Here is a 15,290-nt window from a genome sequence, read left to right as displayed (position 1 = left end):
CTACCCAGCTGTTCACTGTCGTGCCATTAAAAGGCTGAGTGTTGTGTTTAGCTTAGCAAAATGGAGCTAAGAGGGGACAAGATTGCTCTTTAGAAATACATCAGGGGAGTGAGAAGAGCTATTTAAGTTGAAGGACAAACTTCAACAAACTGGGGATAAACTGGCCATGACTAAATTCAGGTTGGAAATTAGAAGAAGCTCTCTAACCATCAGAGGAGTGAGGTTTTGGAACAGCCTTCCTACAGGAGTGGTGAGGGCAAACAACCTCACTAGTTTTAAGATGGAGCTGATAGGTTGATGAACAGGATTAGGTGAGGTGGTTATGTGTGATTGCAGGGGACTGGACCCAACCCAAGCCCTCACTTTCAGTCCTAGGTTGGATGTTCCTCTGTCTAAGACTGACTACATTTCAGGATGGTTTTAGGTTGGGAAGAGTCCCCTAATGCAACATTTTTCAAGAGATTAGGATAAGATTTCTGTCCACTTTGCGTCCAAACATCAGTGTGAACGTATATCCCAGGGATAAGCCTGTATATATTCTTTTGCAGGTTCAGCTGGACACGTCTTCACTTCTCTATCTGAGTAAGTCACATTGCACTGGGCTGTTAAAGAGTTGTCATGTTCTGCCCCAAGAAAAGGTTTTTCAGTGGTGAGCGGAGTGATGGCTGTATATGCAAGCGCTCTTCCTCAGTGGAGACACTTAAAAAGTTCATTTTAGTTCTAGAGATATTGCTGGTTCTACTTGTATTCCCTGTTTTATAAATATACAGCACATCACTGGAATCACTCTGAAACTGGAGTAGGGTGACCAGCTGTCCCAATTTTATAAGGACAGTCCTGATACTTGGTATATCCTATATAGGTGCCTATTATCCTCCACACCTCCATCCCGATTTTTCACACTTGCTATCTAGTCACCCTAAACTGGAATGACCTTTTTTTTAACTGTACCCACTGTAGTCTCCTTTGGAATTCGTTGGGACCAAAGCTACTAAATAATCATATGGCATTATATTACAGAGTGTATCCTTTTTAAGCAGTTACTGATTGCAAATATGTTAAGAGACTGAATTCCTTCCAAATTGAAATTGAATGCTGCCTTTTACTTTTCTACCACACTAGAAACTCCATTTGCACCTTCTCTGAGCCCTTTAATTCACTGGTATTTAAAGGATATGAAGATATTAGGAATTCAATCCTCCCATTAGAAAGATAGGGAACAGTATCACTGTTTTTGTTACTCTTCTGAATCACAGAATATCAGGGTTGGGAGGGACCTCAGGAGGTCATCTAGTCCAACCCCCTGCTGAAAGCAGGACCAATCCCCGATTTTTGCCCCAGATCCCTAAATGTCCCCCTCAAGGATTGAACTCACAACCCTGGGTTTAGCAGGCTAATGCTCAAACCACTGAGCTATCCCTCCCGCACAAATTCTCTGGCCACATTCCTCTTGGCAATTCCAATCCCCTAAAACACTCTGCATTTTAAACTCCACTTCCTGTCCTAAGCTGGTGTGTAGTATTACGGTGGGCTGTGAAACAGCTGTCACCTTCCAGCACAGCTGTGGCTGCGTTTTGGTGATGGATTGTCAGCCCTTCCTGCTCCTATTTTTATAAGAGCCCTGGGAGGGGTTATTATAAATATAAAGCACTGATATTAATGTTAATGTTTCATATAAGCTCATGCACGTACTTTTCCACTTCCAAGGTATCCATTTGTGCGACGAAGTTACTGGGGACGTAACCCTTCTTTCCAGTGGTGAGAGACTTTGCCAGCCACCAGTCCCCATCTCTACAAAACCAAACAGGACAAGAAGCATGAACACCAAAAGGAGCTTTGGCCTGGCTCCCGCCTAAGACGACTCATGGATTTGGAGGCTTCATGAACCTTGCAAAGTAGGAGGCACGTTCTGAAGCCCTCTCCCATGTAGGTAACCCTGTACTCACCAAGTAGCACCACAGGGTATGTCTACACTGCAGCTGGGAGGTGATCAAGCTAGCGTGCTACAAAATAGCAGTGTCCCTGCAGCAGCACAGGGCTGGGCTAGCTGCCCAAGTACAACCCGGTCTGAGATCAGAGGTCCATGCCGCCGGGGCCACCCCGATATTTTTAGCACACTAGCTTGATCAGAACTGGCGCAGGTATGTCTACCCAAGCTGGGAATTACACCTCCCAGCTGCAGTATGGACAGGCCCATAGACGCTCATTTCTATAGGCCACCCCCAGTTTGAAAGCAGTCTAGAAAGGCAACCTTTAAAGACGTTGGTTTATTCAACCCTGAACAAGTCGGTGTTTTTCACTTCCCACCTTCAGTCCCAAGCTCCCAGCCAGAGACCCGGGCATTGTCTTCAATTCCCCATCTGCTCCTCACTGCTGCTTCCTTTATTACATTAGGCAGCTCTCTGCTTTGGTCACTCTGAGTGCCTTCAGAAACCACAGCACTACCAGGGTAGTAACTGAAAGCTGTTCTCATCCGCTGGATGTTCAGGAGCCCACATGTAACCAGCTGAGTGGTCTCAGCCCGGGGGACAGGTGTCTGAATCAGAAATATCCACCAGCATCACTAACCCCATTTGTGACAGCCTCAAAGAGAGATCATGGACTAACACTTAATAAACAGCTCGTTCACTGCAGCTCCCTGAGGGGGAGAGTGGAAAGTCACATGGTAGGGTAGTGCAAGGCAAGCCTGCAATGCTGCTTGCATCTGGATTAACACATGGCATGTGGCACCTTAAAGACTAACCAATTTATTTGAGCATGAGCTTTCGTGAGCTACAGCTCATATGCATCCGATGAAGTGAGCTGTAGCTCACGAAAGCTCATGCTCAAATAAATTGGTTAGTCTCTAAGGTGCCACAAGTACTCCTTTTTCTTTTTGCGAATACAGACTAACATGGCTGTTACTCTGAAACATGGCATGTGTTTCAGGGCTGTCAGTCTGTTGCCTTTCACTGGTACTATGGTCACACAAAAGTTTTTAAAGCAATGTAAACAATGTCCCACCCCAAACTAAACCAAACCCATATCCTTTTTAAGGCAAAGATCAGCCTACGGTGTATACACAGCTAACAAGTCATTATTTATACTACTTTAGTGCGTATGAGCATCAACTCACAGCAAAGCCACATTGCTTGGTGCTGTCCATACACATGTGAACAACAGTCCCTGTCTGAAAGAACTTTTAAACTCAATAGACTCAAAATGTGTTATCATCCCTGTTCTACAGCTAGGGAACCAAGTGACTTCCCAAGATCACAGAGTTAGTCTGGCACAGCCAAGCACTGAACCCAGATCTCTGCAGCCCCACGGTATTTTATAAAGGCTTCTTCTTCTAGGCAGGGGCTAGCAAGTGCTGTGGATGAGGATCACTTACCTAGATAGGATTTGAAGCTTCTCTCCCTTGGTCAGCTCCAAGTCGCGGTCACTTGTGGAGGCGAAATCATACAGTACAATCACAAAGTCCTCACCTGCTGCAAGACACAGTGACACTATTGGGTTTAGCTGGTCTGCCTTTGATTGGGGAATTAAATACGTGGTGCACGGATTTTAGTGAACCCCAATCCATCCCCTGCCCTTGGTCATAGTGGATGACACCACCATCTTCTCAAGTACTTGTACTGGGCCTTCCCTTTTAATTCAATATCTCTCTAGACCCGCACATCTAGGCCACATTTAAATCTTGTCGCTACTTTCTACACAACTTCTCTGAGGCCTTGTCTACACTGGCAGCAGTGTGTAGCGTACGAGTAGCCACCGTGAAAAGCAGGCTGCGTCCACATTGTGGTGTGTCACTATATGCAGCAGTGAAAGGCTCCCCTCTGCCAGAGCCTTTCCCTGCTACTGAGCCTTTCCCTGCATCGGGGAAAGGCTCCTGCACAGGGAGGAAATGGGACACTGCCCTTAAAAATAGCAGTGGAGATGGGGGAGGCATTGTTTGGGCATGTAAAGAGCCATGTAGGGTAAATATGCTAAGGTTCTAGTGTGTCTTTACTCACCTAAGCAGTGCCTCACTGTCTACACTGCTATTTATATCCGTGCTGGGGGGCATGAGGTGTATGTACTCTACATCAGTGGTTCTCAGACTAGGGCTGCCGCCTGTTCAGGGAAAGCCCCTGGCGGGCCAGGCCGCTTTGTGTACCTGCCATGTCTGCAGGTTCAGCCGATCGCGGCTCCCACTGGCCGCCGTTTGCTGCTCCAGGCCAATGGGGGCTTCAGGAAGGGTGGCCAGCACATCCCTCGGCCCGCACCGCTTCCCGCAGCCCCCACTGGTCTGGAGCGGCGAACCGCGGTCCGTGGGAGCCGCGATGGGCTGAACCTGCGGATGCAGCAGGTAAACAAACCGGCCCGGCCTGCCAGGGGCTTTCCCTGCACAAGCGGCGGCCCTAGTTTGAGAACCACTGCTCTACATGTCTCTGCGAAGTGTCGACATCGCCTAAGACCCAGCCTGTCCTCTCAGTCCACTCAGCTAAATTTCTCCTTCAGGCCCCCATCCTCTCATACCTCAACTACTCCAGCTTCCTCCTTGCTGGCCTTGCCCCGCTCAAGACCATTCAAAGTGCTGGTTCTGCTGCAGTCCTCTTCCTGGCTCCTGTCGATTTCCATCAGCTTTGGATCAGGTCCTTGGATTGTAAACGCTTCAGGGCAGAGGCTCCAGGCCTGATTCTCTGTCCCAACACACCAACTTTACACCAGCAGAGTTGCACCAGTGTAAATGCGGTGCCATGAAACGTAGACTCGGGCCCTGCGTCTTACTCTAAACGCTGGCCACACCCAGCACTTTGTGGTCACTGTCAGAGTATGACTAACATAATAATCCACTCCAGTTTGGACCCTTTGTCACTGAAATACTTGGTGGTGTTGTTTCATTGCTACATTTCCATGCCCTGTGTCCACGGCACGGCCGCATCTCTCTGAACAAGTATGTAACTATTCACGTGTGCTCTGTCTGGTTACAGCCACTGAAGCAGAAAAGACCTCTGCTTTCCTGACATTCTGGGGCAAATCAAGCCCTACTAGGAGCTTAAGTAAAAACCCATGTGATGTGAAAAGACTTTGTGTGCGCACAGCCTAATTAATGCAGCAGGGGTGATAAATATTCTATATATAGAACGTCGCAAGACAGACAGTCAAGTCACATTCTCTCTTTGACCTTTTCAAATAATGCCACCAGCAAGCAGCCCAGACTACCCCTTTCACTGAAAGATAATATGTCTCCAGAGCAACACGAGTTTTTGTGTGTGCCGGGCCTGGCTATTGGTTTGAGATTTATTGGCAATGTCGCATAACCCAAGGGGGAAACCAAAGCCTCCTCCAGCTTGTAGGGAGGAGCTTGAAGGTCAACTGGGCAGATTCAATTGTGTCAGTTTGAGGCTTCCTGTTATGAGGTAGGAGCAGCTCCAGTGAGAGCAAAAACTTGGAAACATCATAACGTTTTGCATTACTGTGGTGCTTTCCATCTGAGGATCTCAGAGCACGTCACACAGGGTAATGTGCTAGCCCCCACATCATCCCGTAGAGGCAGTTAATATTTATCCCTGGTTTAGTGATAATGAGATTGGGAGGAGAAGAGAGGTCAAATGCCCATTATTCTCCAAAGAAAGGCAAATTCTCATTGACGGATATCATCATTAAACCATATTGATTTACAACTCAAGACAGGTTTCAGAGTAGCAGCCGTGTTAGTCTGTATTCGCAAAAAGAAAAGGAGGACTTGTGGCACCTTAGAGACTAACCAATTTATTTGAGCATAAGCTTTCGTGAGCTACAGCTCACTTCATCGGATGCATAAAAGTGGAAAATGCGGTGAGGATGTTTTTATACACACAGACCATGAAAAAATGGGTGTTTAACACTCAAGACAAGCTTTTGAGCTCACATAGAGCTCTTCTTCTATATAAGCTCAAAAGCGGGTCTCTTTCACCACAGAAGTTCGTCTAATAAAAGATATTACCTCAACCACCTTGTGTTTTAAGAGATTATGATAAGTTTAGGTCCTAACATATTTTGTATTAAATTAATATTTCATTATAAACAGAAAAGAAACATTTAAGAAGAAAAACATTATAATTTAAATAACAAAATCAACAAAATCCAATTTAAATAAAAAAAAAATCCATGCCCCCCCCCTCCTCCGCCCGGTCAATTTTTACCCACCCTGGTCAATGGCAGTTTCTCCACTGACTGCAATGGTTTTGGATTAGGCCCTATGGGAACATCTTCACTGCAATAAAAGACCCCGTAGCGCCGAGTCTCAGAGCTTGGGTCAACTGACTCGGGCTCACGGGGTTTGGGCTGTGATGCTAAAAATAGCAGTGTAGACGTTCCAGCTAGGATTGGAGCCTGGGCTCTGAGACCCTCCCCCTTTGCCAGGTTTCAGAGCCCTGAATATCTGCACTGCTATTTTCTCTCCACAGCCTGAACCCGGTTCCACAGCCCAAATCCTGAATCAGTACCACAGGTCTTTGTGGTATAGTACTGTAAAATAAGGGATAATACCACTTTATGAGCTCTTCTGTACAGCACCTAGCACAGTGAAGCCCTGACCTCGGGAGGGGCCACTAGGTGCTGCTATAGTATAAAAACAACAACAACCCACATACTTTAATCCCAGCCCAGTGACTGCTTGGGTCAGCCTCGCTTTCAGAAGGGCTCCCTTAGTCTGCACAGGTTTAGGGACTACTAGTTCAAACAGTTCTCCCACTGCTGTCCCATCATGCACTGGTGGATGTTACAGATGTCCCAGAACCCATTGCTTCAGAGAGCTGGGCTGGGTCCTGTGGGATAGCTCCTCAGAGGGCATTGTGCCCAAAATGTTTTACAACAGTGCTAGGTGGAGGTGGGGCAAAAGGGCCACAGTTCAGAACGTGAGTTGGCAATGGCATTGGCGAGGCCTCATCTAGAGTCCTGTGTCCAGTTTGGGGCCCCACACTACAAGAAGGATGTGGAAAAATTGGAAAGAGTCCAGCAGAGGGCAACAAAAATGATTAGGGGGCTGGAGCACATGATTTATGAGGAGAGGCTGAGGGAACTGGGATTATTTAGTCTGAAGAAGAGAAGATTGAGGGGGGATTTGTTAGCAGCCTTCAACTACCTGAAAGGGGGTTCCAAAGAGGATGGAGCTCAGCTGTTCTCAGTGGTGGCAGATGACAGAACAAGAAGCAATGGTCTCAAGTTGCAGTGGGGGAGGTCTAGGTTGGATATTAGGAAAAACCTTTTCACTAGGAGGGTGGTGAAGCACTGCAATGGGTTACCTAGGGAGGTGGTGGAATCTCTTTCCTTAGAGATTTTGAAGGTCAGGCTTGACAAAGGCGTGGCTGGGATGATTTAGTTGGGGATTGGTTCTGCTTGGAGCAGGGGATTGGACTAGATGACCGCCTGAGGTCTCTTCCAACCCTGATATTCTATTCTATGATTCTAATGCTAGTGTGGACACACTAAACCGTCTGTGCTTTCTCTGGTCCTGTGCTCCCAGGTCATCTAGGAATGGCCCAGTTCTCTAGAGCTGATGGCCGTAAGACATGGCCGTAAGGGGCTCAGAGCAGGGTTAGACAACACTTTCATAAAAACAACAGAGGCCTCTTTATGCAACAGCTTCCACTGATGCTACCACTGGGTGTAATGTAATGCCAGGGGCCTCTCAGGCTGCTCAAACATTTTCCATCAAAACTTTTTTTCTGTGGAAATTTGGGTGAAAATGTTCGTGGGAAGTGTCAAAATTCGTGGGTGGGCTTTTTGTTTGTTTTGCAGGTTTTTTGTTTTGTTTTGTTTTTTTCTTCAGAAAACTGAACATTTTTGGTCACAAATGTTTTAGTTTTAGGTTGAAAGTTTTTCAGACGTTGGTCATAAATTTTCACTTTTCATTTTTTCAATATTTCCAAAATTCCCAATGGACACAACTCCTCCCCACCCAATGCTTTAGTCCATGTGTCTAGTGGGGTAAGCATTAGGACAAATATTTTATATTAGTGACTAATGATTTGGGGGACCACGATTTTCAGAAATCACTCAGCACCTGCTCTATGAAAAACCAGGACCAGGTTGGCAACCCCAAAATGAAGGTGCTCGAAAACCCCTAATGTTCTCCAAAAATCCAGGCTGTGATGTGGATAGCAAGACAAAGGAGAAGGGAATTCCCTTTACCAAACACCTTTACAAAACCACCATATCTTCCCCTCTACCAAATGCAAGACCAGGACTCCATTGTGCCAGGTGCTGTACAAACAGAACAAAAAGACAATCCCCACCCTCAAGAGCTCAGGGAAGATGTAGGCCCTTTGGAGAATGCCAACTTTCAAATCCTACATGGTCACCACTGGGGACTTAACCCATGGGGTGTGAAATGAGCAAAGACCCACAAGAAGACAGGTTTGTATTTTTTAAAATCCCTAACTATAGGGCCTATAGGCCTAATTGAAATATACACCGTACAGTGCTGCCAATTCTTGTGATTTTATCTGGATTCTATTGATTTTTGGTATTAAAAGTTCCAGCCTCTGGAATCAAGTGACTACCTAAGAATCTCAGCTTTCATTTAAAAAAAGTCATTTTTTAGCTACCATGGTTGCAGAGAAGAGATTGAAAGTGTGAAGCAAGTTCACCCTAAAGTTTCACAAACCAGACAGTAAAGAAAAAGAACCCAACATTTATTCTTTCAACAATAACAACAACACCTCATGATTTTTAAAGCAATTCTCATGATTCTGGGGGGCCCCAATCACGGTTTTTGAATGTGTGGGGTTGGCAATACTGAAGAAAACACATCTCAGGTCTTTTATTTCTTAGGCTTTTTTGATGGCTGAACTGCCTAGATTTTGAGCTTCTCAGTCAATTCACATTAATTGTCTTGTCTTACTGGAATAAATTAATTATTCCAAAACTGTTCGTAAAACTGTGTTGTAGCAAAAGAGCACTTTTGAAAATCCTTCCTCAGTCTGGAAAAAATAAGAACCTCACCACCCCGTTTCTTTGAACCTTCCCCCCAAACTAGAACTGAACCCAACCCTAAACCAAGCTGTTTTGGTTGTGTGTGTATGTGTGTTTTGAGATGGAATGGAAAAAGTCCCTGTAATATATCGCTGAAGTATTTTTCATTTTCACTGAGCACCTTTGTACTTCTGCCTTTTGGCCGGAAGCAGAAGTGAAAGCTCCACTTCTGAGGGAAGCTGCTCTCATTGTGTTTCTGGCTAGACTGGAAACAGGAGATGACAAATCCTCTCAAAAGCCTGCATTTGAGATTTCCAGACTGATTTTGCAGACTTGAGAATAAAGCTGGTTGGGAATTTTCTGTCAAAATGGTGCTTTTCCCCCTATGGAAAATGCAATTTCTGAAAAATCGTTCCATGGGAAAGACTCATGAGACAGTCAAATTACAACTCCCATGATGCTCCACAGCTCACACACAAAATATCTGCCAGTTTAATTCTACCAATGCAACACCTTTGTGTGGACACTCTTACATTGGTTGAAGTTCATTCCTTATTAAATATAAGCAGTCAATATACAGCACTCTTCAACCAATTTCAGAAGGGCCAGCATCAATTTAACTAAACTGAGTTAGTGAAATTAGTGCAATTTGTGTGTGTGTGTGTAACTGACTACTGAATGTATCTTACATCTCCTGCTCACTGCCCTGTCCACAGAGGATATGAGTCTATTACAGCCATTGTTAATGCAGATTAGCTCTTTAGCTCAAGTTGTACCAACTCCTGATTTTATTTTTGGAGGTCCCTGGTTCAACCCCCTGTGTCTAGACCTTGCTCCACTTGGCCAATTAACAGAGAACATGTTTTCCCTTATGGCTGTTGAGCAGAGAGAGAAATTGACGACTACCAATATTTACATCAAATCCTTCTAACAATTTGTCTACTTTGCCACCCCTGAGCCACTCAGCTAAGCCGGCCTAAGTTTTAGATGGAGACCAGGCCTAGATGTACTAATAAGGAACGAACAGTGCATCTGTGTGAAAATTGTAAAAAAATAAAACACAAATGAATTGATGATATTAGAACTGGTTCACCCAGTCACCGCACATTGTCTTGCAAGAACCCAGAGGAGGAGAAGGAAACAGAAAAGTGATTAAATGTAAAAATCTTACCTTGCTCTGATGGTTGGTTTAGAGGCGAGGTACTAATATGTTGTCTGAACTTTGGGAGAAACAAAAAAATTCCATTTGTTACTTTGCTGGACTAGGGGAAGGACCTGCTTTGTGGCTCAAAAGTCACTCACGACCTGATCCTAAACTCATTGAATCCAATGGGAGTTTTTCTATTGCTTTAAATGTGCTTTGGAACAGGGTGTTTATGTATTTTCATGGTGTTAGCATATTTTACTATGATGCATTCAGACTTGTTTGCTCATGTCCTTAAATAACCACTGGTCTCCTCTCAATTGATTTGGATGATCATAGTGGAGTTACCTGCTTAACTAGATTCCAAATGTTGCCATGCTATATAATTCAGTTCATTGTTGCAAGATCTCTGTTAAATGATGCACGATGCAATCAATGAACCTGCTGAAAAAATTTACAAAGCAATATTACTTCAGGCACAAAACCAGGAAACTGCCATAATTGTCTCGAGGTTCATGGAATGTCCTTGCTCATGAATATCAGGGATAATTATTTACACCTGATTTAAATTTAAATTTATTTAAAGACACAGATTTAACTTTAGATGCCTAACTTTAGTCCCCAAGTTTTAGGGGTTTAATCCTTCTGCACTTCAGTTTTCCGTTTGATAAAATTATGTCATTTAGAATCTCTCCAGGTTTTCTCAGCCAGGCAACAGAAAACAGCAAAGGCTGGGTGGTTATTCACCTAGCTAGCTGTATTCTTCCCAGATCCAGTCCATTCTCCACCTTGATATAATGCACAGCGTCAGCACATGATTGTGCCAGACATCCATCTGGTCTCAACCCCTCTTGTGTCTACAGCAGTGGTCTTCAACCTTTTTAAGCCCCAGATCACTTTCTGAATGTAAGGGCAACCCAGGGTCCACCCCGCCCCTTCCCCAAGGCCCTGCCCCACTCATTCCATCCCACCTCTCTCTGTCGCTCACTCTCCCCCACCCTCACTCACTTTCACTCGGCTGGGGTAGGGGTTTGGGGTTTTGGAAAGGGTGCAGGCTCCGGGCTGGAGCGGAGTGGTTTGCAATGTGGGAGGGGGCTCTGGGCTAAACCTGGAGCAGGGGGTTGGGGTGCAGGAGGGGGTGCAGGGTTGGCTCTGGGAGGGGGATCAGGGCTGGGGTAGGGGGTTGGGGTGCAGGAGGGGGCAGGGGGGCTGGCTCCAGGAGGGGGCCCAGGGCTGGGGTGCTGGCCGCCCACCGGGCGGCACTTACCTTGGGCGGTTCCCAGTCAGCGGCGCAGAGAGGCTAAGGCAGGCTCCCTGCCTGCCCCGGCCCCACACCACTCCTGGAAGGGATCAGTGCAGCCCCGTGGCCCCTGGCGGGAGGTGGAGGGCACGTGGCTCCGTGCGCTGCCCCTCTCTGCAAGCAACGCCCCTGCAGCTCCCACTGGCCACAGCTCCCCGTTCCTGGCCAATGGGAGCTTCGTGGGCAGACCCGCTGCACCACCGGAGATTGCGATCGACTGGGAGATTTCTCTAGGATCGACCAGTCGATCTCAATCGACCAGGTGATGACCACTGGTCTACAGAATCTACCCATGTAGATGCTTCCAGGGCCTCTGAGCACCTCACAGTCCTGAAGAGGTTTTATCCTCACACCACCCCTGTGAGGGAGGGGAGCATTAACCCCATTTTACAGATAGGGATCTGAGGCACAGAATAGAGGAAGTCTGAGGCTCAGCCAGAAATAGCACCAACGTCCCCGAGGCCCAGTGCAGCACTCTAGCCACTGCTCCATCCTCCCTCACCTTTACAGAGGAGGTGGCCTGAGTTGAAGGGAACTAGAGGGCTCATGTTACCGCTGGCAAACACAAGTGCTGCCCTACTGATTTCAGAACTATCTGTGCCGCCATGGCTACACAGGACACAGAAAGGAAGTCACAAGCCTCTTACTTACCGGGGGCAGGGGTGGAGGAGGTTTCTTCCTGGAGAATACCTGAGGTTTTTGCCTATTCGCAGCCTCACACTGCTTTTGTGGCGTGGACTGGCGGTGTTTGCTCCCATACAGTCCCATGCTGTGAGAGAGAACACAAATGAACATGTGATGGGGCGACTCACGGACTCAGGTCCTATTCAGTACAAGTAAGGGTGGTGTAAGAAGGTCCCAAACTAAGATAAGGACAAATGGTAGGGGATGGGAACACAGGGACGAGTGAGAGGTACTTATAAGACCCCCATTACTGTAATACCTGAGAGCCTCACAGCAGGCCTGCAGGACTGAGAAACACTGTTCTCTGCATCTTCCAGATGGAAAACTGAGTGACTTGTCTAAGGTCACACAGGAAGTCTGTGGCAGAGAAGGGAACTGGGTGTGCATCTCTGAGGCTAACACCCTAATCCCTGGACCATCCTTGCTTTCCAGTGGCCCAAGCCTATAGAGGCACTCTGGGGCTGAGTGTTTGGAAGGTAGCAGAGGTTTTGAATAGAGATGGTTGAAATGTTTGTGTCAAAACATTCTTTGCCAAAAAACGGCTTTCTGACCACAACCTACTTCTTTGCTTTGGTCGAAATTTTCTGCTTTGTCGATGATGGGGGGCGGGGGTGGGGGAGGGGAGAAATCAGGTTTAGGAAACCCAAACATTTCTACTGAGAAGTAAATTGTTTCACTTTTCAGATACCCCAAAGATTTTTCAGTGACAGGTTTTTAAACACCTCCCCTTCCCTATATATATATATTTGAAAGAAAAAAAAAAGCCAACAAAAATTGGCATTTTTCAACCGGCTCTAATTTTTTAGTTTAATGCAAAATCATCTCTTGTCCTACATGCCTAGGCAGGAGAATAAGGGCGCGTAGATGCCTTTACAACCCTGCATGGACTATGCCCCCTGCAGGGGTGGGAGAATAGATTCTCTAGGACTGCTGCTCCTCCTCCCATATGGGTGGGCGGCAGGAGTGGGAAACGGGGGGCTGCCCTGACTTTGCTTGTTCCCCTTTTGCTGATCCTGCATGGAAGAGGAAGGATTCTGCTACTTGTATAAATCAGTAGCAGATTGAAGCCTTGCCCTGGATCCAGGGGGACAAGCCGGGAAATGAACTCTGACTCCGAGAGAAGGCTTCAGCGGCAGGGCAGCTGCTGCTGCCTGCAACTCAGGGCAGCTTGTCAAGTCCCACACACTCAGCAGGATTACTCGGGGTGAGACAGGGTGGCAGCATCAGGCTCCTAGGTTGTAAGATCTTTCGCCCAGGGAATCCACCTCTATTTCCGATGGTTAGCATTAAACCCAGATATGGCGCTGATATGTGATGACCGACCTCTTGGGTGACACCCCGGGGATTGAATAGATAAAAGCATGAGATGCACCTTGAGAGAAAGCTCCCTAGCTGGAAGCTATAATGACTCATAGCCTCTGTGGATTGGCACAGATGGGGATCTGGAACACACACTCCCCAGTGGGTTACACTATGAAGGGTAAAACATCTGTAAATTACAAGCTGATTTTGGTTTCCACGTTGGCAGCTGCTAATCAGTTCTTCAATGGAAACAACAGGAAGAGGGTAAAAAAGACAAGTCATCTGATTAACCAGAAGATGAAAGCTTCTCCATGTGAAATTGGAAAAGGAGCTCAATAAACTATGGAAATCCAGGGTGCACAGAAAGCGTGCAGTGTTTCTAGTTACATGATGGTCCTGAACTTGTGGGGTCAGATGCTGATACACTTGAGGAGTAGGAGGACTTGTGGCACCTTAGAGACTAACAAATTTATTTGAGCATAAGCTTTCGTGCTCAAATAAATTTGCTAGTCTTTAAGGTGCCACAAGTACTCCTTTTCTTTTTGCGGATACAGACTAACACGGCTGCTACTCTGAAACTTGGGGAGTAAGTTATGCTCTCCGTGAGTAAGGATATCAGAAGCTGACCTGTGCAGTCCTTTTTATACACATGGTTCCCAGAGAATTCCACCAGTTTTAGGACAGATTCTGATACCCTGACTCCAACTGAGTAGCACATTATCCGTGAATCACCCCAGGATTGCCAACCTCCAAGGTTCAACCTCCAAAGTTCTGATTTAGTTGGTGTTGGTCCTGCTTGGAGCAGGGGGTTGGACTAGATGACCTCCTGAAGTCCCTTCCAACCCTGAAATTCTATGATTCTGTGATTCAAATGTCATGTGCCAGACCCCGAAAAATCACTAGACGGACTCAAAAATCATGTATCAAAAAGCCATCTCTGTGGTTTTGGTTCCTCTTTGAGCTCCCCTCACCACCCAGCATCTGTGGGACATTACCATGTTGCCCACTCTCCCGAAATGGATGATTTGGGCCCTGCTCCAGGAGCTCTGGTGGGGGGACCCTGCTGAGAGCAAATCACATAGATTTACCTAACATGCTGCCTGACAGTGCGGCACTGTCCTTCCCCTCACCTCCAAAACTGTAATGACCCATGTGCCCACCCAACCTCATATCTGCCCATCCCAGCAGCAATTATGCACCCCCAGCCCCACATCAACACGGCCCACAGCTTCCCCTTCTGCCTCAGCATATCCCTGCTTCTGGGGTTCTTCACCCCAGTCTCCCAGGCCTGCGGGAGCTGCTGCACCAAATCCCCTGTCCCCACGTTCTCAGGTCTGGAGTTGAAGGGATGGGGGGAGAGGAGCAGAGAGCAGACTGACGCATTCATCGCAGGAGGAAAGGGGGAAGCAGAGCCACCCTGAGCTGCTGGGCTCATTTGGCTTCCCCTCCCGCTCTCTCCCATGGGAATGGTGCCGGCTAATCCCCCTCCCCTACCAAAAAGCCCATGGGGGTGGGGAGAGTTCTGCCCACCTCCTGCTGCAGCCTTGATTGGCTGCTTTCCCCCAGGAGGCGGGGAAGCTGAAGGCAGTGAATCAGAGGGGGGTTCCCTTGGACAGAGCGGAAATGCCTGAGAGGGTGGGAGCTTTTCCCATCACTCCCAGAAAAGGGCGCAATTGGCGTTACTTGCAATGAAACCGCGAGAGCTGGAGACACCGAATTCCTGTTGACTTCACAGGGCCTGCTGTGAGGAATGGCTCACCAACTTGCATGAGGGTGGCACAGTCTAGCCATGTATATATAGAAATCACTTTGCCACTGATATGCAGCCGTCTCTGGGGTGGAATCTGGTGGCAACTGAGAGCAGGAAGCCTCAGCATACAGACTTGATTTAGTTGGGGATTGGTCCTGCTTTGAGCAGGGAGTTGGACTAGATGACCT

General features: G+C 47.1%; 1 protein-coding gene across 4 annotated transcripts in view; it reads right to left on the bottom strand.

Moving 5' to 3' along the window:
- Positions 1-15,290, bottom strand: part of BLK (BLK proto-oncogene, Src family tyrosine kinase) — a 92,164-nt gene that overhangs the window by 30,966 nt on the left and 45,908 nt on the right. For 3 of the 4 annotated variants that reach the window (XM_075126338.1, XM_048845784.2, XM_075126340.1), the window contains exons 2-5: positions 12,018-12,135; positions 10,094-10,142; positions 3,374-3,470; positions 1,693-1,791 (exon numbers count right to left, since the gene is read on the bottom strand). In XM_075126338.1, the coding sequence (XP_074982439.1) occupies positions 1,693-1,791; positions 3,374-3,470; positions 10,094-10,142; positions 12,018-12,135 (363 nt within the window). The remainder of the gene's footprint in view (positions 1-1,692; positions 1,792-3,373; positions 3,471-10,093; positions 10,143-12,017; positions 12,136-15,290) is intronic. The other variant, XM_075126339.1, reaches the window with a different exon arrangement.

This window comes from Caretta caretta, chromosome 3 (assembly GCF_965140235.1).
Source record: "Caretta caretta isolate rCarCar2 chromosome 3, rCarCar1.hap1, whole genome shotgun sequence".
Classification (NCBI taxonomy): Eukaryota; Metazoa; Chordata; order Testudines; family Cheloniidae; genus Caretta; species Caretta caretta.
This window is presented reverse-complemented; position numbering and strand designations above follow the sequence as displayed.